Below are 24904 nucleotides of genomic sequence, written 5' to 3' on the forward strand. Positions count from 1 at the left end.
TGAGATGAGTCATATTCCAATTTCTTGGTAATTTTAGTCCATCTTGATTTTCTCGTTGATACGAACATTTATCGGTTATAGCTGAAATCTGGTAAGGCCCTTCCTAGTTCGGCCCCAACTTCATGGCGTTCACTTTTTGAGTTTATGAGTTACTTTTTGTAAGACCAAGTCTCCGACTTTAAAATAACAAAGATTCGCTCTACGATTATAGTAACTTTAAGTCCTCTGCTTTTGTGCCATCGTTCTTACATAAGCTAAGTTTCGATGCTCTTCAAACAAATCCAAGGAAAAAGGTGTTTCTCTTGTGCTTGATTTTTCCATCATTCGGTACGCCCATAATACTCCTAGTAAATCCTCAGGCCATCTGCCTTTTGTATCCTCTAAATTCTTTTTGAGATTTTGAATTATCACTTTGTTAGTCGACTCTACTTGACCATTAGCACTTGGATGATACGGAGATGACGTGATCCTTTTAATCTTCAACCCTTCTAAGAATTTTGTAACCTTGTAACCTATGAATTGTGGCCCGTTATCACAAACAATTTTCTTTGGTACTCCAAATCGGCAAATGATATGATCCTAAATGAAATCCATCACCTTTCGTTCTCCAACCTTCTTGAAAGCACCTGCTTCAACCCACTTAGTAAAATAATCAGTCAAAGTCAAAATAAATTTTACCTGTCCAGGTCCTTGAGGCAAAGAACCAACTATATCCATCCCCCACTTCATAAAAGGCCAATGCGATACCATAGAATGCAAAAGTTCTGACAGTTGATTTACCAGCTGAGCATAATATTGGCATTTATCACATTTTTGCACGAACACCTTTGCATCTTGCTCCATTGGGGAAAAACCATCTCTCGTTAATTTGAGCACTAATGAATCTGCTCCGCAGTGGTTGCCACAAACTCCTTCATGAACTTCCCTCATCACATAATCATCCTCCGTTGGTCCCAAGCATCTAGCCAATAGACCCTGAAAAGACCTCTGATATAATTGTCCATTAACAAGACAATATCGGACAGCTTTTGTTCATAATGCCCGGGAGGCTTTAGAGTCATTAGGCAGTTTACCATGCCTTAAATATTCTATAAATTTATTCTCCAATACCAGACTAGATTTAATGAATTAACTTTGCAATAACCATCTACACCTAGGATTCAGTGCAACAACTACAGAACTGCACTAGAATCAGCGCCTTTTATCTCCGTCAAAGAACCCATGTTGGCTAATGCATCAGCTTCCACGTTTTCCTCTTTTGGAATATGGATCACTTACTACTCCCTGAACCGAGAAAGAAAAATTTACATTTTATTCAAGTACTCATGCATGCACTCTTCTTTGGCATAAAAAATCCCATATATCTGATTTACCACCAACTAGAAATCTCACTTTACTTCGATTACCTCGGAGCCTAGCCCTCGTACTAATTCAACTCCTATAACTATAGACTTATACTTGGCTTCATTGTTAGTTAACGGAACAGTTCGAATTGTCTGTCTCAGGATTTCTCCCAAAGGAGTGATTAATACTATCCCAAAACCACAATATTTTACGTTGGACACGCCATCCATAAACAAGGTCCATACACTAAAAATAGTCCCCGATACAAGAACTACTTCTTTTGCAGCTAAAGGCATTATCCTCAGACTAAAATCAGCCACAAAGTCAGCCAAAACTTGTGACTTAATTGCAGTCTGCAATTTATATTCAATATCAAATTCACTAATTTCAACTGCCCATTTAGCCAATCGACCCAATAACTCAGGTTTATGAAGGATGTTCCTCAGGGAAAAAGTCATCACAACGGCTATTGAGTGACATTGAAAGTAGGGTCTAAGCTTTCGATAGGCGATTACGAGAGCTAGAGCCAACTTTTCCAGGTGTGGATATCGTGTTTCTGCACTGAACAATATTTTACTAACATAATATATAGGTAATTGCATACTTTCTTCCTCCTAAACTAAAATTGCACTTCCTGCAACTTCCGACGTTGCCAAATAGACTAGCAACTACTTTCCATCCTTTGATTTTGACATTAAAGGAGGACTAGAACAGTACTTCTTCAAGTCTTTCAATGCTTGCTGGCAGTCCAGTGTCCACAAAAAGTCATTCTTCTTTTAATAGTGAAAAGAACGGATGACACTTTTTCGACAACCTTGATATGAATTTGCTAAGAACCGCCAATCTGTCGGTCAACCTTTGCACTTCCTTTACGCTTTTCACTTGATCAGGAATATCTTCTATGGATTTAATATTATCAAGATGTACTTCAATTCTTATTTGTGAAACCAAGAAGCCAAGAAATTTTCCGGACCCAACTCCAAAGGCACATTTCTCCGGGTTAAGCTTCATGTTGAACTTCCTTAAATATATCAAATGTTTCTTGAAGATAAGTCAAATGGTCCCCTGCACTGAGAGACTTAACCAATATTTCATCAATATAAACTTTCATTATTTTACCAATCTAACATTTAAACATCTTATTAATGAGCCTCTGATAAGTGACTCCGATATTTTTATCCCCAAAGGTGTCACGACCCGAAATTCCCACCTTCAGACTGTGATGGCGCCTAACATTTCACTTGCTAGGCAAGCCAACGTTAGAATAATATTAACCAATTTTTAAAAAAAATTTAAATTATTAATAATCAAAGAAACAAATGCGGAAGCAAAGTTTGAAATATAATGAATAATCCATAAAACAACGGTGTCTAAATACCATCCCAGAATTGGTATCACAAGTGCACGAACTTCAAGAATAGATACAAATAAAGGTGTGAATAAAATAAAGATGTCTGGAAATAAACACACAGTTAAAGTAAAATAGACGGGGACTTCAGAACTGCGGACGCCATGCAGTTATACCTCAAGTCTTCTCTGGTAGCTGAAATCCGAGCAAGTCTATGGTACGTCGCTGGGACCAACTCCAAAATCTTCACAAGAAGTGCAGAGAGTAGTATCAGTACAATCGATCCCATGTACTGGTAAGTGCTGAGCCTAACCTCAACGAAGTAGTGACGAGGCTAAGGCAGGTCACTTACATTACCTGTACGCAACATTAGTAACAACAACAATAATAGAAATAAATTAGGTAACTCATTTATAATAATTGAAGCCAACTCGGCAGTTATAACCAATTATCATTTCCATCAATTCTGTTTCAGTGTGCAACCCGCTCTCACAATATATTCACATTCAATTATGTTGCAGCGTGCAACCCGTTCTCATAATATATTAACATTCAGTTATGTTGCGGCGTGCAATCCGATCCCCCAATATTGACTTTTAATAAGTCTGTTATATATTTATTTCAATCAAGTATATATAGACTTTTTAATAAGTCTATTGCGGTGTGCAATCCGATCCCCCAATATTGACTTTTAATAAGTCTGTTGCGGCGTGCAACCCGATCCTCCAATATGGACTTTTTAATAAGTCTGTTATATATTTATATCAATCAAGTGTATATATATATATATATATATATATATATATATATAGAGACTTTTTAATAAGTCTGTTGTGGTGTGCAATCCGACCACCCAATATTGACTTTTAATAAGTATGTTGCGGCGTGCAACCCGATCCTCCAATACGGACTTTTTAATAAGTCTGTTGCGACGTGTAACCCGATCCTCCAATATATTCATTTTAATTAATTCTGTTGCGGCGTGCAACCCGATCCTCCAATATATTCATTATAATCAATTATGTTGCGGTGTGCAACCCGCTCCTCCAACATTTTCATTCACCAATTCTTATATAAGAAATTTCCCCAATAAGTGCAACAATTAATATAAAATTATAAGACAACAAGCATACAATAATTATAATTTAATGATAAAACAAACAAAGGCAAATAGCAAATTATTATGGAAATCATAGAGAAAATATACAGTTTAATATTTAATATGCTAAATGTCAAATAACAATTAAGGTACATAATTCAAATAGCATGTAACAATTAATGCAGGAATTCAAGAATTAATATTTGCCAAAGAATAGGAGAGAAATAATTATTATAATAATTAATTTATAATTTAAAACAATTTATGATTTTTCAAATAAGAAGGCAAACAATTAATTTGACGACGTATAGACACTCGTCACCTCGCCTATACATCGTTCACATTCAATTCACATAACAAATAATTTGAGGGTTCTATTCCCTCAAGTCAAGTTTAACCACAACACTTACCTCGATTTGCAAATTCCAATCAATTACTCAACCACAGCTTTTCCGTTTAAATTTGTCTCCAAAAGCTTCAAATATATTCACAAACAATTTGATATATTCAATACTAATCATAGGAATTAATTTCATATGAATTTATAAATTTTCCGGATAAAAAACTGAAATTCATTAAAATATTACACAGTGGGACCTACGTCTCAAATCTCGAAAAAACTCGCGACATTCGAACGCTCGTTCCGCTACGAGTTCAACCATACAAATATTATCCAATTCCGATGTCAAATGGACCTTCAAATCTAAATTTTTTGTTTTTGGAAGATTTTAGAAAAATCTGATTTTTCTTCCACAAATTCACGGATTCATGGTATAAACGAGTATCGAATCATGAAATATATTCAATATAGGATAAGGAACACTTACCCCAACGTTTCCCATGAAAATCGCTCAAATATTCACCCTAACCGAGCTCAAAATGACCAAAATGAGTAAACATGTCGGACTCTTCGATATATACACTGCCCAGGCATTTCCGCACCTGCGGTGCCTGGACTCGCACATGCAAGCTCGCATCTGCGATAAAATTCTCGCATCTGCGAAATGGGGCTGCCAGGCGAGGCCTCTCACCTGCGGAGGAAAAATGCGCACTTGCGCTGCCTTCCGCTTCTGTGATTGTCAAGTCCGCTTCTGCGGACGCGCGGGTGCGTGCAAGTTTTCGCACCTGCAGACCTTTTCCCAGCCTGCCCAGGCCACTTCTACGATGGAAGGCTCGCTTTTGCGAGATCGCACCTGCGGTCAAAAATCCGCAGGTGCGATTACAACAGAAGGCAAAATTTCAAATTTTACTTAAGTCCAATTCTTGTTCCGATTTTGATTCGAGTCACACTCGGGGTACTTGGGACCCCGTCCGAATTTACCAACAAGTCCTGTAACATAATACGGACTTACTCGGGGTCAAAAATCACGTCAAACAACGCTGAAATTACAATTCACACCCCGATTCAAACTTTGAGTTTTAAGCTTTTCCATTTGCAAATCTCGTACCAAAACATATTAAATGAATCCGGAATGATTTCAAATTTGGCGAACAAGTCCTAAATGACATAATGGAGCTATTAAAATTTCTAGATTCGGATTCCGGCTCCGATATCAAAAATTCAATCCTGTGGTCAAACTTGGAAGTCTTTAGCCTTTAAATTGATAGTTCCTTTAAATGGCCATAACTTGAGCTAGGGACCTCCAAATTAAATTATGGGCATACGTCCAAGTCCCAAATCACGATACGGAGCTACCGGAACTATCAAAACACTGATCCGGGTCTGTTTGCTAAAAATATTGACCAAAGTCAACTTAGTTGAGTTTTAAAGCTCTATTTCACATTTTAATCCATTTTTCACATGAAAACTTTTCGAAAAATTTTACGTACAGTGCACGTAAGTCGAGGAATGATAAATGGTGCTTTTTGAGGTCTTTAACATAGAATTACTTATTAAATTTAAAGATGACATTTTGGGTCATCACATTCTCCACCTCTAAAACAAACGTTCGTCCTCGAACGGAGTTAGAAAAAAGTACCTGAGCTGGTGAATAAGTGTGGATATTTACTCTGCATGTACGACTCGGACTCCCAGGTAGATGCCTCTACCGGCTGACCTCTCCATTGCACCCGAACTAAAGGATAACTCTTTGACCTTAACTGTCGGACCTCCCGGGCTAGAATAGCCATCGGCTCCTCCTCGTAAGTCAAATCTTTGTCCATTTGGACTGAGCTGAAATCTAACACATGGGACGGATCACCATGATATTTTCGGAGCATAGACACATGGAACACCAGATGAACCGCTGATAAACTAGGTGGTAATACAAGCCTGTAAGCTACTTCACTCACCCTTTCAAGAATTTCAAAGGGTCCGATATACCTAGGGCTCAACTTTCCCTTCTTTCCGAACCTCATTACACCTTTCATAGGTGAAACCTGGAACAATATTCTTTCTCTAACCATGAATGCAATATCACGAACTTTACGGTCGGCATAACTCTTTTGCCTAGACTGAGCTGTGCAAAGTCGATCCTGAATAATCTTGACCTTATCCAAGGCATCCTGTACCAAATCGGTACCCAACAACCGAGCCTCTCCTGGTTCAAACCAACCAACTGGCGATAAGCATCGCCTTTGGTATAATGCCTCATATGGAGCTATCTGAATGTCGACTGGTAGCTATTATTATAAGCAAACTCCGCAAGTGGGAAGAAATGATCCCAAGAACCTCCAAAGTCTATAACACAAGCGCGGAGCATATCTTCTAATATCTGAATAGTGCACTCTGACTGTCCGTCTGTCTGTGGATGAAATGATGTACTCAACTCCACCCGCGTGCCTAACTCACGTTGTACAGCCCTCCAGAAATGTGAGGTAAACTGCGTACCTCGATCTGAAATAATAGACACGGGCATACCGTGAAGGCGGACAATCTCACGTATGTAAAGTTCAGCTAACCTCTCTAGAGAATAGGTAACTGCCACTGGAATAAAATGTGCTGACTTGGTCAACCTATCCACAATGACCCAAACTGCGTCAAATTTTCTCTGAGTCCGTGGGAGCCCAACAACAAAATCCATAGTGATACGCTCCCACTTCCACTCAGGAATTTCTAACTTCTGAAGCAAACCACCAGGTCTCTGATGCTCGTACTTAACTTGCTGCCAATTCAGACACCGAGCTACATATGCAACTATATTCTTTTTTCATTCTCCTCCACCAATAATGTTGCCGCAAATCTTGATATATTTTGGCGGTACCTGGATGAATAGAATACCCGGAATTGTGTGCTTCTTCAAGAATTAATTCGCTAAGCCCATCCACATTAGGCACACAAATACGACTCTGCATTTGAAGAACCCCATCTTCCCCCACAGCAACCTGTTTGGCATCACCGTGCCGCACCCTGCCCTTAAGGGCAAGTAAATGAGGATCATCATACTACCTCTCTCTGATGCGCTCATATAAAGAAGATCGAACGATTGTGCAAGCTATAACCCGACTGGATTCTGAAACATCTAACCTCACGAACCGATTAGCCAAAGTCTAAACATATGCAGCTAATGGCCTCTCACCAACCGGAATATATGCAAGACTGCTCATACTCACAGCCTTTCTACTCAAAGCATCGGCCACCATATTGGCCTTTCTGAGGTGATACAAAATGGTGATATCATAGTCTTTCAACAACTCCAACCATCATCTCTGCCTCAAATTAAGATCCTTTTGTTTGAGAAGATACTAAAGGCTACGATGATCAGTAAATACCTCACACGAGACACCGTAGAGGTAATGCCTACAAATCTTCAGCGTATGAACAATGGCTGCCAATTCTAAGTCATGAACAGGATAATTCTTATCGTGAACTTTCAACTGCCGCGACGCATATGCAATTACCTTGTCATCTTGCATTAATACTGTACCAAGCCCAATGTGAGATGCGTCACAATATACCGTATACGATCCTGAACCTGTGGGTAATACCAACACTGGCGCCATAGTCAAAGCGGTCTTGAGCTTCTGAAAGCTCAACTCACACTCGTCTGACCATCTGAATGGGACACCTTTCCGGGTCAATCTGGTCAATGGGCTTGCTATAGATGAAAACCCTTCCACGAACCGACGATAATAACCTTCTAAACCCAGGAAACTCCGGATCTCTGTAACTGAAGTAGGTCTAAGTCAATTCTGAACAGCCTCAATCTTCTTAGGATCCACCTTTATGCCTTCTGTCGATACAACATGCCCCAAAAAGGCAACTGAGTCTAACCAAAACTCACATTTTGAAAACTTGGCATATAACTAATTATTCTTCAAGATGTGAAGCACACTTCGAAGATGTTGCTCAAGTTCCTCTCGACTGCTGGAGTAAATCAAGATATCATCAATGAATACAACCACAAAAGAATCCAAATAAGGCTTGAACACCCGATTCATCAAATCCATAAATGTTGCTGGGGCATTTGTCAACCCAAATGACATCACTATGAATTCGTAATGCCCATACCGAGTTCGAAAAGCTATTTTAGGGACATCAGATGCCCTAATCTTCAACTGATGGTAACCAGATCTCAAATCGATCTTCAAAAATACTTTGGCACCCTGAAGCTAATCAAATAAGTCATCAATTCTTGGCAGCGTATATTTGTTTTTAACAGTGGCCTTGTTCAACTGCCGATAATCTATACACATCCACATAGAGCCATCTTCCTTCTTTACAAATAATACTGGTGCACCCCAGGGCGAGACACTGGGTCTAATGAATCCCTGATCAAGCAAGTCTTGTAACTGCTCTTTCAATTCTTTCAACTCCGGTGGGGCCATACGGTATAGTGGAATAGAAATGGGTTGAGTGCCCGGAGCCAAATCAATACAGAAGTCAATATCTCTATCGGGTGGCATCCCCGAAAAATCTACAGGAAATACTTCTGAAAATTCACGAACAACTGGTACTGAGTCCATAGAAGGGACATCCGCACTGGGATCGCGAATATAAGCCAAATAGGCTAGACACCCTTTCTCTACCATACGCCGAGCTTTCATATAAGAAATAACCCTGCTGGCAGAATTGCCAGGAGTTCCTTTCCACTCTAACCGAGGTAACCCTGGCATAGCTAGGGTCACTGTCTTGGCATGACAATCCAATATAGCATGATAAGGGGACAGCCAATCCATACCCAAGATGACATCAAAATCTACCATATCAAGAAGTAGAAGATCCACACCAGTCTCAAGATTACCAATAGTAACCACACACAAACGATAGACATGATCTACTACAACAGAGTCTCCCACCAGTGTAGATACACACACAGAAGCACTCAAAGAATCACAAGGCACAACCAAATATAAAGCAAAATAGGAGGAGACATAGGAATAAGTAGATCTGGATCAAATAGAACTGAAGCATCTCTATGGAAAACTGGAATAATACTTGTGATCACAACATCAGATGACTCGGCTTCAGGCCTAACTGGAAAAGCATAAAACCAGGGTTGGGCCCCACCACTCTAAACTGCGTCCCTGGGACAGCCTCTAACTGGTTGGCCTCCACCTCTAACGGTCTGACCTCCACCTCTAATTGCCTGACCTCCACCTCTAGCTGTCTGACCCCTAGTTCTAGCTGGATGAGCAGGCGGTGAAGCAACCGGTGCCGGTAAGATGGCACGAGAATCTTGCCGAGATCTGTTACTCGCCAATCTAGGGCAATACCTCCGGATGTGACCAATATTTCCACACTCATAACACCCATCCTGATGTCGTGGCTGCTGAAGATGAAGCTGACCCAAATAGGCCGGATAACCGATGTAGTAACTCTGGAGTGGCGATGCACTGATAGGAAGTGAATGTGCACTGAATGTTGGTTGTCTAGAGTAATGCATAATACGATTGTGACTCCCTGAAGCATAGGGAGATACATGAAGTGCTGAATGAATCAGTCTGGGAGGATATCCCCTACCAAAATTACCTTTGCCTACAGACGAGGCACCACTGAAACCACCGAACTGACGAGGCCTCTTATCGGACCTTTGCCCTCTCTCTTGTGCAAGAACCATCTCAATCCTTATTGCGACATTAGCAGCCGCCTGTAAAGAAATCTCACTTCCGATATCCTTGGCCATTTGAAGTCTGATAGGGTGAATGAGTCCCTCAATAAACCTCCTCACTCCCTCTCCCTCCGTAGGTAGTAAAAAGAGAGCATGACGGGCCAAATCCACAAAACGAGACTCATACTGACCTGCTGTAAACACTCAAATTGCTTGCGGAATTCCTCTCTCAGTGTGATAGGGAGGTACTTTTCCAGATATAGCTGAGAGAACTGCTCACATGTAAGTGCAGGTGATCCGACTGGTCGGGTAAATGTATAATCTCTCCACCACCTCTTGGCGGAACCCATCATCTAAAATACAGCAAAATCAACCCAATTGGTCTCAACTATACCCTTGTTCCGCAGCACCTCATGGCAGCGTTCAAGATAATCCTATGGGTCCTCTGAAGGTGTACCACTGAAGTGAACTGGAAAGAGCTTGGTAAACTTATCCAGTCTCAATAAGGCCTCAAAAGACATGGCGGGCCTATCACCGATCTGTGCCGCAACAACTGGATGAACTACCCCAACTGGCGGGGTTGCTGGAGCCTGATTCTGGGGAGCCATTTGCTCCGGAGCGGGAGTAGTGGGAGTTTGTGCTCCTCCCCCATCCTGCGAGACGGCTGGTGCCACTGGAAATGTAACATTATGGGCCACTCCCTCCATAAGACTTACCAAATGGACTAGAGCATCCTGAAGTACTGGAGTGGCTATGAATCCTTCCGGGACCTGAACTGGTCCAACTGGTACATTCTGAATTGGAACCTCCTCCTGAAGGTCCACCTGAGGTTCTTCAACAGGTGCAGCTGCTCGAGATCTGGACTGAGCTCTACCTCGGCCTCTAGCACGACCTCAGCCTCGACCTCTACCCCTGGCCATAGTTGCCACCGGGGGGTCTGGTCCCTGACCATCGGTAGAGATATTACGTGTTCTCACCATCTACGAGAGAATAAGAGTAGAATGGTTCAATCATCGATGATAGAATAAAATCGCACGACAGAATAAGAAAGAAGTGATATTGTTCCTAAACTCCATAGCCTCTGAGAGATAAGTGCAGACGTCTCTGTACCGATCCTTCAGACTCTACTAAGCTTGCTCGTGACTCATGAGACCTATGTAACCTAGTGCTCTGATACCAACTATCACGACCCAAAATTCCCACCTTCGGACCATGATGGCGCCTAACATTTCACTTGCTAGGTAAGCCAACGTTAGAATAATATTAACCAATTTTTAAATAATTTTTAAATTATTAATAATCAAAGAAACAAATGCGGTAACAAAGTTTGAAATATAGTGAATAATCCATAAAACAACGGTGTCAAAATACCATCCCAGATTTGGTGTCACAAGTGCACGAGCTTATAGAATAAATACAAATAAAGGTCTGAATAAAATAAAGCGGTCTAGAAATAAACACACAGCTAAAGTAAAATAGATGGGGACTCCAGAACTGCGGACGCCATGCAGTTATACCTCAAGTCTCCTTTAGTAGCTGAAATCCGAGCAAGACTATGGTACGCCGCTAGGACCAACTCCAAAATCTGCACAAGAAGTGCAGAGTGTAGTATCAGTACAATCGACCCCATGTACTGGTAAGTGCTGAGCCTAACCTCGACGAAGTAGTGATGAGGCTAAGGCGGGTCACTTACATTACTTGTACGCAATATTAGTAACAACAACAATAATATAAATAAATTAGGTAACTCATTTATAATAATTGAAGCCAACTCAGCAGTTATAACCAATTATCATTTCCATCAATTCTGTTTCAGCGTGTAACCTGCTCTCACAATATATTCAGATTCGGTTCTGTTGCGACGTGTAATCTGATCCCCCAATATTGACTTTTAATAAGTCTGTTATATATTTATTTCGATCAAGTATATATAGACTTTTTAATAAGTCTGTTGCGGCGTGCAATCCGATCCCCCAATATTGACTTTTAATAAGTCTGTTGCGGCATGCAACCCGATCCTCCAATATGGACTTTTTACTAAGTCTGTTATATATTTATTTCAATCAAGTGTATATATATATATATATATATATAGAAAGAGAGAGAGAGAGAGAGAGAGACTTTTTAATAAGTCTGTTGCGGCGTGCAATCCGATCCCCCAATATTAACTTTTAATAAGTCTGTTGCGGCGTGTAACCCGATCCTCCAATATGGACTTTTTAATAAGTCCGTTGCGGCGGGCAACCCGATCCTCCAATATATTCATTTTAATTAATTTGGTTGCGGCGTGCAACCCGATCCTCCAATATATTTATTATAATCAATTCTGTTGCGGCGTGCAATCTGCTCCTCCAACATTTTCATTTACCAATTCTTATAGAAGAAATTTCTCCAATAAGTGCAATAATTAATATAAAATTATAAGACAATAAGCATACAATAATTACGATTTAATTATGAAACAAACAAAGGCAAATATTGCACTTATATATATATATATATATATATGTAAAAGAGAGAGAGAGAGAGAGACTTTTTAATAAGTTTGTTGCGGCGTGCAATCCGATCCCCCAATATTAACTTTTAATAAGTCTGTTGCGGCGTGCAACTCGATCCTCCAATATGGACTTTTTAATAAGTCCGTTGCGGCGGGCAATCCGATCCTCCAATATATTCATTTTAATTAATTTGGTTGCGGCGTGCAACCCGATCCTCCAATATATTTATTATAATCAATTCTGTTGCGGCGTGCAATCTGCTCCTCCAACATTTTAATTTACCAATTCTTATAGAAGAAATTTCTCCAATAAGTGCAATAATTAATATAAAATTATAAGACAATAAGCATACAATAATTACGATTTAATTATGAAACAAACAAAGGCAAATAGCAAATTATTATAGAAATCAGAGAGAAAATATGTTGTTTAATATTTAATATGCTAAATGTCAAATAACAATTAAGGCACATAATTCAAATAGCATGTAAAAATTAATGCAGGAATTCAAGAATTAATATTTGCCAAAGAATAGGAGAAAAATAATTATTATAATAATTAATTCATGATTTAAAAGAATTTATGATTTTTCAAGTAAGCAGTCAAACAATTAATTTGACGACGTATAGACACTCGTCACCTCGCCTATACGTCGTTCACATGCAATTTATATAACAAATAATTTGAGGGTTCTATTCCCTCAAGTCAAGGTTAACCACGACACTTACCTCGCTTTGCAAATTCCAATCAATTACTCAACCACAGCTTTTCCTTTTAAATTTATCTCCAAAAGCTTCAAATCTATTCACAAATAATTTGATATACTCAATACTAATCATAGGAATTAATTCCATATGAATTTACAAATTGTCCGGATAAAAATCTGAAATTCATTAAAATATTTGACAGTGGGACCCACGTCTCAAAACCGGAAAACATTGCGAAATCCGAACGCCCGTTTTGCTACGAGTTCAACCATACAAAAATTATCCAATTCCGATGTCAAATGGACCTTCAAATCTAAATTTTACGTTTTTGGAATATTTTAGAAAATTCTGATTTTTCTTACATAAATTTATGGATTCATGATATAAACGAGTATGGAATTATGAAATATAATCAATATAGGATAAGGAACACTTACCCCAATATTTCCGTAAAAATTGCCCAAAAATGCTCCTTAACCGAGCTTAAAATGACCAAAATGAGTAAAAATATCGAACTCTTCGATATATACACTGCCCAGGCATTTCCGCACCTGCGGTGCCTGGACTCGCACATGCGAGCTCGCATCTGCGAAATGGGGCTGCCAGGCGAGGCCTCGCACCTGCGGAGGAAAAATGTGCACCTGCGCTGCCTTCCGCTTCTACGATTGCCAAGTCCGCTTATGCGGACGCGCGGGTGCGTGCAAGTTTCCGCACCTACGGACCTTTTCCCAGCCTGCCCAGGCTGCTTCTGCGATGGAAGGCTCATTTTTGCGAGATCGCACCTGCGGTCAAAAATCCGCAGGTGCGATTACAATAGAAGGCAAAATTTCAGATTTTGCTTAAGTCCAATTCTTGTTCCGATTTCGATTCGAGTCATACTCGGGGTACTTGGGACCCCGTCCGAATATACCAACAAATCCCGTAATATAATACGGACTTACTCGGGGTCAAAAATCACGTCAAACAACGCTGAAATTACAATTCATACCCCGATTCAAACTTTGAGTTTTAAACTTTTCCATTTGCAAATCTCGTGCCAAAACATATTAAATGAATGCAGAATGACTTCAAATTTGACACACAAGTCCTAAATGATATAACGGAGCTATTCAAATTTCCAGAATCGGATTCCGGCTCCGATATCAAAAAGTCAACCCTGTGGTCAAACTTAGAAGTCTTTAGCCTTTAAATTGCTAGTTCTGTTAAATGGTCATAACTTGAGCTAGGAACCTCCAAATTAAATTACGGGCATACACCCAAGTCCCAAATCATAATACAGAGCTACCGGAACTGTCCAAGCGCCGATCCAGGTCCATTTGCTAAAAATGTTGACCAAAGTCAACTCAGTTGAGTTTTAAAGCTCTATTTCACATTTTAATCCATTTTTCACATGAAAACTTTCCAAAAAATTTTACGGACTGCGCACGCAAGTCAAGGAATGATAAATGGTTCTTTTTGAGGTGTTAGAATACAGAATTACTTATTAAATTTAAAGATGATAATTTGGGTCATCACAAAAGGCATCACATGGTAACAGTATGTGCCAAAATTTGTAATAAATAAAGTTTTCTCTTGATCCTCCGGGTGCATCCTAATTTGATTATACCCGAAATATGCATCAAGAAAACTCATCAATTCATGCTCGACTGCGGCATCAATAATTTGATCGATGTTCGACAATGGGAAAGAGTCCTTAGGGCAAGCCTTATTTAAATCCTTATAATCTATACACATCCTGAATTTATTATTCTTTTTTAGTACTACTACTAAGTTAAGAAAGAAACTTAAAATAGCTAGATTTGACTTCCAAACAAAAGTGGGTGATAATTCTTCTAAATTAAACTACTAAGAAATTTAACTAACTAATGAACAAGTACTTATTGAAACATTTTTGAAGTTTTATCAAATAGAGAAAAGCCTAGGGTTGTAACCTTAACCTAGGTGTAAACCTAATGGGTAGAGTAAATCTATGCTTTCTTGGTAGATCGGGATTTTTTATGACTCTCAATACATAAGTGCCCAGTCAATACCTCTCGGTTAAAGAGTGATTATGCCCAAATTAGCTCTCTCAAGTCTAAATGGTAGCAATCAAAGCAATTGAATATTAGTCTAAGTTAGATTATCCCTATCTCTAGTTTAAATCCTTTAACTAAACTAATCGATACTTCAACTAATTTAATTTTTTGTTAGCCAAGTTTTCCTATACTAAATTCCTCTTTCTCAAGTAAGAACAAAGTCAAATAGGCATGAATCAATGTTTTCAACCATTAATTCTAACTATAAAGCATAAACAAGGCTAAATAACATTCACCCAATAAATAACAAGCATTAATATTAAACACCCATAAGTTTTACACACTAGGGTTGGATTACAACCCTAGATAAAATCTAGATACTCATAGCAATTGACATAGAAAAATAAAAAGAAAAAGTAATTGAAGACATAAAACTAAATTAAAATGAAAAAGAAATTGATCCTCTCTAATTGTAGCTCAAAGTTTCCCCAAATCGCTTAAAATAACTACCAGTTGCTGCTACAATATAAAAATATGCCCTAAAAAAGTGTCTCACGTATGTTTATAATGCTCCAAAATTCCTGACAAAAATACCCTTCGAAGGGTTTTGTGGCCACACTTTAACATCTGCGGTCCGCACTTTACTAGGTTAGTCCTGCGAGTGCTTTCAATTGGAGGAGTTCTGCGGCCGCACATTAGTTTATACGACCGCACTTTGAGGAGGCTTTAGACTTTGTTCGATTGCATATTATCTGATCTTTCATGCTTGTCAGTGCGAACCTATTTTGTGGACGAAGTGTGACCGCACTTTTTGGTTTGCAGACCGCACTTCTGCCAAAAATCCCTGAAGCTACTACTGGTGGTAACAATATTCTCTCCTTTTGGAACCGGATTGTAACAACCCGACCGGTCATTTTACTTTTTAGAACTCCGTTCCCTTAAATAAGGCTCCCCGTATATGCTTTTACTGTTTTATGACTTGCGGGGATGGTGAGTTCGGGATTTGGAAGGGTTCGGGTTGAAATCGGAACACTTGGTTCCTTAGTTAACTTTAAAAAGGCTAGGTTTGACTTCGGTCAATATTTTGAGAAAATGACCCCGAAATTAGGATTTGACGGTTCCTATAGATTCGTATGATAATTTTGGACTTGGGCGTATGTTCGAATCGGGTTTTGGACGACCCGGGAGCGTTTCGGTATTTAATAGTAAAAGTTAACTATTTAAAGGTTTTAAAGTTATTTAAATTTGGTTTGGAGTAGGTTTTGGAGTAATTGAGATCCGTTCAGAATTTCGGGCCTAAGAATAGTTCCGTATGGTGATTTAAGACTTGCACGCAAAATTTGGTGTCATTCCGAGTAGTTTAAGTATGTTTCGGCGCGTTCGGACTAAGTTTGAAGGACTTGAAATTTCTAAGTTGAATCAATTTGGGTTGAGGTATGATTCTTTGTTTTGATGTTGTTTTACGCATTCCGAGGGTTTGAGCGAGTCCGTTTTATGATTTCAAACTTGTTGGTATGTTCGGGCGGGGCCCCAGGGGCCTCGGGAGTTAATCAGACGAGGCTCGGACCAAGTTGGAACTTGGGGGCAACAACTGAAGCTCCCATCTTCTGGTGTAATCGCACATGTGCATGGGCAGTCGCAGGTGCGAGCTCGCAGAAGCGAGCCACAAGACGCAGAAGCGGCCAAGAAGGTGGCTGCCAGTAATTGCAGAAGCGGGAAAATGGACCGCACCTGCGAAGGCTCAGGTGCGAGGAAGGCAGCGCAGAAGCGGACATAGGTCGCAGGTGCGACGCACGCACTGCAGAAGCGGTCTCACAGAAGTGAGCCGCTGGTCACAAAAGCGAAGGAGCCGGCTAGGGGAAGGACCGCATCTGCGAGGCCCTTTCCGCAGATGTGGAGCCGCAGATGCGGAAACCACAAAAGGCAGAACACTTTATTTAATACGGGGCTTAGGCATTTTTGCTCATTTCTTACACATCTTGGGGCGATTTTGGAGCTGGTTAGAGAAGGATTTTCATCAACCAATTGAGGTAAGTAATTTCTATTGCATGTGAGTTAAATACATAGTTTATGGGTAGATCATAACATGTGTATTAGTGAAAAATCATGGGTTGGATGAAAAACCTAGGGTTTTGGTAAAAATGGTATTTAACCACGAAAATGGTTATGGAATTTAGTGAAAATCATATATTTGAGTTCCTAAGGTTATGGGTAACGACTTTCTGTGAGAATTTTCAGAATTCGAGCACGTGGGCCCGAGGGTGAATTTTAGGAATTTTTCAATTGGGGTTGGGTAATCACTTTAATAATTGGGATATGAACTTTCGAGCATGTATTGACGGTTTTATATAACATTTAACTAGTTTCAAGTCGTTTGGCACCGAATTGAGGGTTTAAGCACAATCTTGGACCGAAAAGTAGGCTTTGAGACGAGATAAGTTTTTTTTCTAACCTTGTAAGAGGGAATTAACCCCATATATAAATTTAATTAATATATGCTTCTATTTGTGGGGGTTACGTACGCACGGGGTGACGAGAGTCTGTATGTAGCTACTGACTATGCTTATGTCCGGGTAGTTTTAGGTTTGCACCATGCTTCGTTGACACTGTTAATTGATTATGCTTACTAATTATCTTGTATAAAGATGAGGTTGAGGATTTCAATATTTTAAAAGGTTTCCAGTTGAATTTCTTGTTTTGGAAAGAGTTGAGGGATATTATGATAATTTGAGAAATCTATGTTCAACCGTGTCGCAAGTATATTCCGCGAGCGGGGTAAATTTCCACTACTCTCGTGGGAGCGGGTCGTTCGCCTCGGCAGGTTAATAGATGCATCTATGGTTCGTGCCATTCGACCCTCGGCAGTGCACACAGTATATGTATATGTATTATGGGATCGGGTCGTACGTCCTTGGCATAATTCGTGCGTATTAATACTGGGAGCTCAAGCATATTTGATATTGCTTCATTGGCTTGAGAGGCTAAAGGGTTAAATAAGGGAAATTGATTTGGTATTTACTATCGGTGAAAAGATTGTTTATTTATTTCTTGCATTTGAGTTCTATAGTCATTTATATATTCCATGTTTAATTAAAATTTTATACATTTTATTGTTGGCCTATAGTAAGTGTCGAAGTCGACCCCTCGTCACTACTTCTTCGAGGTTAGACTAGATACTTACTGGGTACATGTTGTTTATGTACTCAAGCTACACTTCTGCACTGAATGTGCAAGAACTGAGGCAGGTACATCTGGATATCAATCCGGTGCACAGCCTTGACTACTACTAGACTTTGCGGTGAGCTGCCTCCCGAGCCTGTTCCGCAACAGCCGAAGTCTTCTTTTGCTTTATTTTCTGTCTATTTTATTTTGGACAGCAGTGTAGTACTCTTTTGTATATTCTACTAGTATCTCATACACTTGTGACACCAGGTCTTGGAGATTTATGCTAGTAGACACTTGATGGCTTTGGGTTGTTTTACTTGTCTCACTTGCTTTAAAATTTTGATCTTGCATTCTTATTAAATTCTTACTTCTTATTTATGCATAATCTAAAATTCAACTATTTCAAATATTTAAAAGTGAGGATCACAGAGTTAGTTCACGGTTGGCTTGCCTAGCGGTAACGTAGGGCGCCATCACGACCTATAGGAGAAATTGGGCCTTGACAGGGATCATGAACTCTCGTAGCAACTCTGAGTCTCCTTGACCGATTGTAAATATATCTGCTTTCCTACCTTGATCTTTCCTTGCCCCAGCATGAGCTTTGATGAAAGAATCTGTAAGCATTTCAAAAGAATTAATTGAATGTTCGGGTAAAGGTGAATACCATGTTAAATCCCTTTTTGTTAGGGTTTCGTCAAATTTCTTTAGCAAAACTGATTTGATCTCATGCGGAGCCAAATTATTTCCCCTCACAGTTGTGGTGTAGGTTGTGATGTATTTCTGTGGATCTGAGGTTCCACCATATTTTGCAATATCCGGCATCTTAAATCTTTTTGGAATCAACTCCGGAGCCGCACTTGATTTGAACGGCAACTGAGTATACTTCTTTGAGTTTGGGCCCTTCAAGACCGGAGGTTCCCCCGGGATCTGATCCATCCGAGTATGAAATTCTTTAGCATTTTTATCCATCTGAGCATTCATTTCTCTCATGAACCTCATGAGCTCGGTTTTAAAAGAATCATATGTGTTGTTTTCAATTTCGGATCCACTGTTTGCACCACCTTCTTGGTTGTTATTCGATCTAAACTCCTCCCTAGAGGCGACGTTATCGGTTCTTGGAGTTGTCTGATTTATAGGCACGCCAGGAGGGGCTCGAACGCCACCATTGGAATTGTTTGAAGCAACCAATTATCTTGTTGGAGCTCAGTCATTATTCAGTCATGTCTTAAGAGATGATTCATGATTTTCTTTTATTGTGCTCTCAAAACTTTTACAGTACCGACAACAGGTTCATTATCCATATCATCAAGCGTAGGACTTCTCGTCTGCCGAAATTGTTTTTCTACCCGATTAGGAGTTGACTCATTCCCAACCATACGGGTTTTACTGGTTGAATCATCCTGATGGTCTCCATTATGAAAGTTGTCCCCATGCTCGTTGTTGTTGTTTGTTCCAAAATTGAGAGAATTTTTGACATCATTAGGTGCTATAGCTGTTTTATGCTTATAGCAAAAAAATTTCAAAGTTCGTTAGTAAAGACGAACAAATCAAAGTAATACCACAATTGTCTATGTCCCACGGTGGGCGCCAAACTATTTACCCACAAATAGGTACAGTTAAATTTAAAACGTGATTTATAGACACGTGGATTAAATTGATCTGTTAAAATAAAATAACAAAGAGCAAAGCGAGTAAAATAAGGATAATTGAAGGAAAGACAAGGTCAAGAACAAGAAAATCTTAATAACAGTAAAGCTTTATCAATGAGAGAATAGTATCAGCCTTTTCTCATGCAAGTATTTTGTGTCCTTCAATGAGTACAAATTTCACTATTTATAGCTAAATTAGGGAAGACGAGATCCTCAAATCATGCTCCTCTTTAAGGTGAGTAAAACTCTCTCTTGATAGTTGCATAACGGTTGAGAATAAATACTATAATTTTCTGTAACGGCTGGTCCTTTAATGCTGACCTCTCCAACTGGTACCTTACTTTCAAATTCTCTTCCCTGACCTTGATGCCTTCGGATCTTATATAATATCGGTCTCATGTTTGTAACCGATGTTAGCCATTTACTGACTCATCTCGTACTTGTCTTCACTGCACGTATCTATTCGAGAAGCACGCAAATACTAATAAAGAAGAGCTTTTAATCGTTTGTCAATAGAGTATAAGTTTCATTGATTCATGGAATTGTCACTCCAATCGTCGGATTCTATTTCTTGTTCTATATTATTCATAACTAATGTCAACATTAATACTATTAGATTGAGCGGGTTGATGGGCTATATTTTGTTGTTGGAAAGTGGTACTTTGTGAGTAGAATGACATTAGCTAGCCGTTTATAACATCCATATTTAATATATAATCAGTTTTTAAAATTTATTAAGGTTTAGCTAGTTTTGGTTAATTTTAAACTAACTTCAAATCCGAAAGTTAAAAATTTTAAAAGCTAAAATTCAAATTCAAAGCTTCAGGTTTGAGTTACTTTTTTTTCCCAAAGTAACTTTTTCATTCAAACCTCATACCTGAAATTAAACTTTGGCAGAAGGTAACGCATATTTAAAGTTGATTTTGAGGTTGCTAAACTATAATTTTCTTTAATAAGCTAGTATTTGGACATAAATTTGGTTGAAACTTGAAAAAAGAGTGTTTCAAGTTATGTTGAAAAATAATTTTTGGAAGTTGAATTTGTGTTTGGACATGCATTGTAAAAAAAAAATTAAAGTTTTGTGAGTGGAAGAAAAGTATTCTAAAATCTAAGTTTTTATATTTCATGCACAAACAATGTTTTTAAATTTTTTTATTTTGAAAAAAAGTAACAAAAATCTATGGCCAAACGGGAGCTAAGTTTTGAGTGAAAATGATACTAGGTAGCCACTTTTAAGTATGATGTTTAAAATATATCGACAGTTTACAATGTATTTAAAGATTAGCCAATTCGCTCAAACTTCAGGACACAGCGTCCTGAAGTTTAAACTCAAAGTTCAAACTTCAGGACATCGTGTCCTAAAAGTCAAAAATTGTGTTCAGAAGTTCGAATCTTATATCTTAATTTTAAATTAGTAGTTCAAATATTCAGGATACTTAGTCCTAAATTTTAAATTAGCAGCTCAAAAATTTAGGATACTAAGTTTTGAATTTCAAATTAGCAACTCAAAAATTCAAGTTATTTAATCCTGAAATTTGGATGAATTAACTAGTCTTTTTTGGGTTAAAAGGAAAATTTTCATTTAACCAAGTATCAATATGTACATATGACTCAGTTTGACTCATGAGTCAAATCTCAAGTGAATCAGGACTATAACTAACTATAGAACTAACTTTAGGTCACTAAAACTATGCATCACTATAACAACTCAAATCTATGTAGGGTAGCTATTCAAACAATCTAAGTGACTCTTCCAACTACAAAAGTTTTTACCATATATATGCAACTGCTGCATGATTTCTTGAATCAGCTTCCCTTCACCCCTTTTTGATGTCTGAACCTTCTCGCATTTCTTTCTGACCATTCATGATAAACCATTGCTACAAACAGGAATCCAATGATACCTGCTCTTGGTCTCTTACTGCTGGTTTTCTTGGTTGTCCAAGCAACTTCCTCCTCCCAATTTTGACTTGTCTCCGTTCTCCTATCCATCGTAGGAGTGTGCTCCATACTGAGCTAGAGTAGGGGCAGGCAAAGAAGAGATGAGCTAATGATTCCACTTCATTAGAATTACATAAGATACATTCTTGCGGAACTCTTATACCCCATTTCATTAATTTGTCAACTGTTGACTACCTCTTATGGATAGCTAGCCAAAGAATAAAATGGTTCCTAGGTAGGATGCGTTTGTTCAACACCAAACCTCGCCTAGATACCTTCTGTAACTGGGGAATAAAGAACTGGTAGGCCTTTTTTATGCTGAATTTTCCCTTGTCTTCAAACTCTTCAATAGCCACCATATAATTTCCAACATTTGTCAGCCAATCTCTTGCTCCAAATAATTTCTTGACTATCTAACATGCTTGTACTAGTATGGTCATACTCTTCAGGTCTTTGCCCTTTATGTAGATTGCATGAATCCATTACACCCAGAGTTTGTCCTTTTTATCGATTGCCCAAAGCAGCTTGCATATTGCAGCTTTGTTCCATATAAAAAAATCTAAGATACTCAGTCCTCCTGCAGTCTTAGGCATACATAGAGTACTCCATGCTACTAATTCTTTTCTAGAAAATTCATTGCTTCATGTCCAAAGAACATTCCTAAGCATAGTTGTTACCATTTGTGAGAATCGTTTTTGGAAGCAGGAATATTTGTGCCCAATAAGTCTGCATTTCGAAAAGAACACTTTTTATAAGTTGGACTCTTCCACTATAGGATAGGAACTTTGTAGTCCAACACTTTATTCTATCAATGATCTTTTCAACCAATGGAAGACATTGAGCCATTGACAGTTTTCTAGATGATAATGGAACTCCCAGATACTTGAATGGCATCTCCCCTATGGAAAAGTGCATGTCTTGTATGATCTGAATTTTGAATTCAGGGGATACACTAGCAACATAGAAGGAACTTTTCTCCAGATTTGCTCTTAGCCCAGAAACAGTAGAGAAGTGATGGAAATCTTGCAACGTCAATTGTATGGAGACTTTGTCTGCTCTACAACACATTAGCAAGTCATCAGCAAAGCATATGTGCACTAACTCTTTACTTGCACACCTGGAATGGTAGTTGAAATCTAGATTATGTCTGAGTTGTTTAAGAGACATGTTTAGGTACTCCATAGCCAAAACAAACAGATATGGAGACATAGGGTCTCCTTTCCTTAACCCCTTCTTAGCCTGGAATATTGGAGTCAGACCACCATTTATCAACAAGGAGTAACTAACTGTAGAGACATGTGTCATAATAAGTTCCACCACTTTCAATGGAATACCATACTCCAGTAATAATATCTTTAAGAAATCCCAATTTACTGAGTCATAGGCTTTCCTTATATCTACTTTAACCATATATCTGGGGGACACACCTTTCTGGGAATATCCCTTCACTAATTCATGAGCCACAATAACATTATCAAGTATATTCCTCCCCTCAATAAATACAGACTGGGTTGGTCCCACTAAATAATCCACTACCTTTTTCAATCTACCAGTCAGCACATTTGCTATCAGTTTGTATATGGTGGAGCAACATGCAATATGCTTGTAATCCTTTACATAAGTAGGATTAGCAACCTTGGGAACTAGGGTAATGGTGATACAATTTACTTCTTTTAGCAGCTTTTCATTTTCAAAGAACTGCAGTATTGCATTTATAATATCCTCACCTACAATCCCCCAATACTCTTTGAAAAATTCTGCAGGGTATCCATCTATACTTGGAGTTTTGTCATTTGGAAGTTCTTTAAGTGCTTGTAGGACTTCTTCCCTAGTAACTGGTTGTAACAATTCCTGTTGTTGTGACAGTGACAGACAAGGTCCATCTCTGACAATATTGAGATCAATACAAGCCATTACCTGATCTGTCTCCCCAAGTAAGTGCTTGAAGAAAGATATAAATTTCAGTTGTACCATTGTTAGTTCTGATAATTGTATGCCATGTTCATTATATATTGATAATATCCTATTTCTTGATTGTCTTGCTTTGAGGTAGGCATGGGAATATTTAGTGTTTGAGTCACCATAAGCAATCCATGTAGCTATAGATTTCTGCCTTAGAATCTTCTCTTGTACCAGCTTCCATTTTTCCAATTGTATGGATACCTCTCTTTCCTCATTGATCAGCTGACTATTGAATAGATCTTGAGATAGTTCCTCCTAGATACTATTAGTTCTTTGTTGCAATCCCCTGACCTTCTCTTCTATAGTAGACAACTCTTTATTCATATTGTTGGCTATATGATTTCAGCTTCCTCCAGATAACATACATGCTATAGCCAGTGATGCGTTGCAGCCAACACTCCTTCACATCCTCTTTGAATGCATCTTTGCTGAGTGGAACATTTAGTAATCTGAATAGCTTTTTCAACTTATGTCTAGAGACCCCAGTTATTATTGTAATAGAGGTATGATCAGAGTATCCAAGATTGTGGTAAGTTGCTTCCAGGCTCCCATAATATTGAAACCATTTGTCATTTCCAAAGGCCCAGTCTATATGACTATAGATCCTGTCAGGTGAATCTCTTTTGTTACTCCAGGAATATTGCCATCCTCTTCTAGTTATTTGACCCAGCCCAACATTTGTAACACAACTCTGAAAATCAACAGTTTTAGTGAGGTGCACAGGTATCCCATTAATTCTGTCATCAGCATATAGTACAGTGTTTAAATCACCAAGAACAACCCACGGATCATCCATATTTCTACCAGTGAGCCTCAAAGTATCCCACAAAGTCTTTCTGGCAGCAATTGTATTGAAACCATAGACAAATGAAATCTTGCATTTAAACTGAGAACTTCTATCTTCAACTTGGCAGTGGACTAGTTGTGTTGTGAACTCTAGGATGATGACTGTTACATCCCTTTGTTTCCATCCTACACATATTCTACCATTTGGGGCTTGAGAATAATCTGTATAGAACTTCCATTCATTACCAAGTCTTCTGATAACTTTCTTAACATTATTTGCTTTAACTTTTGTTTCAAGACAACCTATCATATCAACTTTATTCTTAAGCAAAAAGTTTATTAGTTCCTTTTGCTTGAAGGGCTTGTTTAGCCCTATGATATTCCAAGAGCTTAAAATCAT

At 38.7% G+C, this 24904-nt stretch overlaps 2 protein-coding genes across 2 annotated transcripts; both read right to left on the bottom strand.

The window, feature by feature from the left end:
• Positions 1–216: 216 nt before the first annotated feature.
• Positions 217–2355, bottom strand: LOC117278215 (uncharacterized). The gene is made up of 5 exons (XM_070183153.1): positions 2182–2355; positions 2017–2084; positions 1407–1905; positions 679–975; positions 217–579 (listed from the first exon to the last, which is right to left on the bottom strand). The coding sequence occupies exons 1-5, from the start codon at positions 2353–2355 to the stop codon at positions 217–219; spliced, it is 1401 nt and encodes a 466-aa protein (XP_070039254.1).
• Positions 2356–24034: 21679 nt separating this feature from the next.
• LOC138897193 (uncharacterized) lies at positions 24035–24904 on the bottom strand. The gene has a single exon (XM_070183154.1). The coding sequence runs from the start codon at positions 24902–24904 to the stop codon at positions 24035–24037; it is 870 nt and encodes a 289-aa protein (XP_070039255.1).

This window comes from Nicotiana tomentosiformis, chromosome 8 (assembly GCF_000390325.3).
Source record: "Nicotiana tomentosiformis chromosome 8, ASM39032v3, whole genome shotgun sequence".
NCBI lineage: Eukaryota > Viridiplantae > Streptophyta > Magnoliopsida > Solanales > Solanaceae > Nicotiana > Nicotiana tomentosiformis.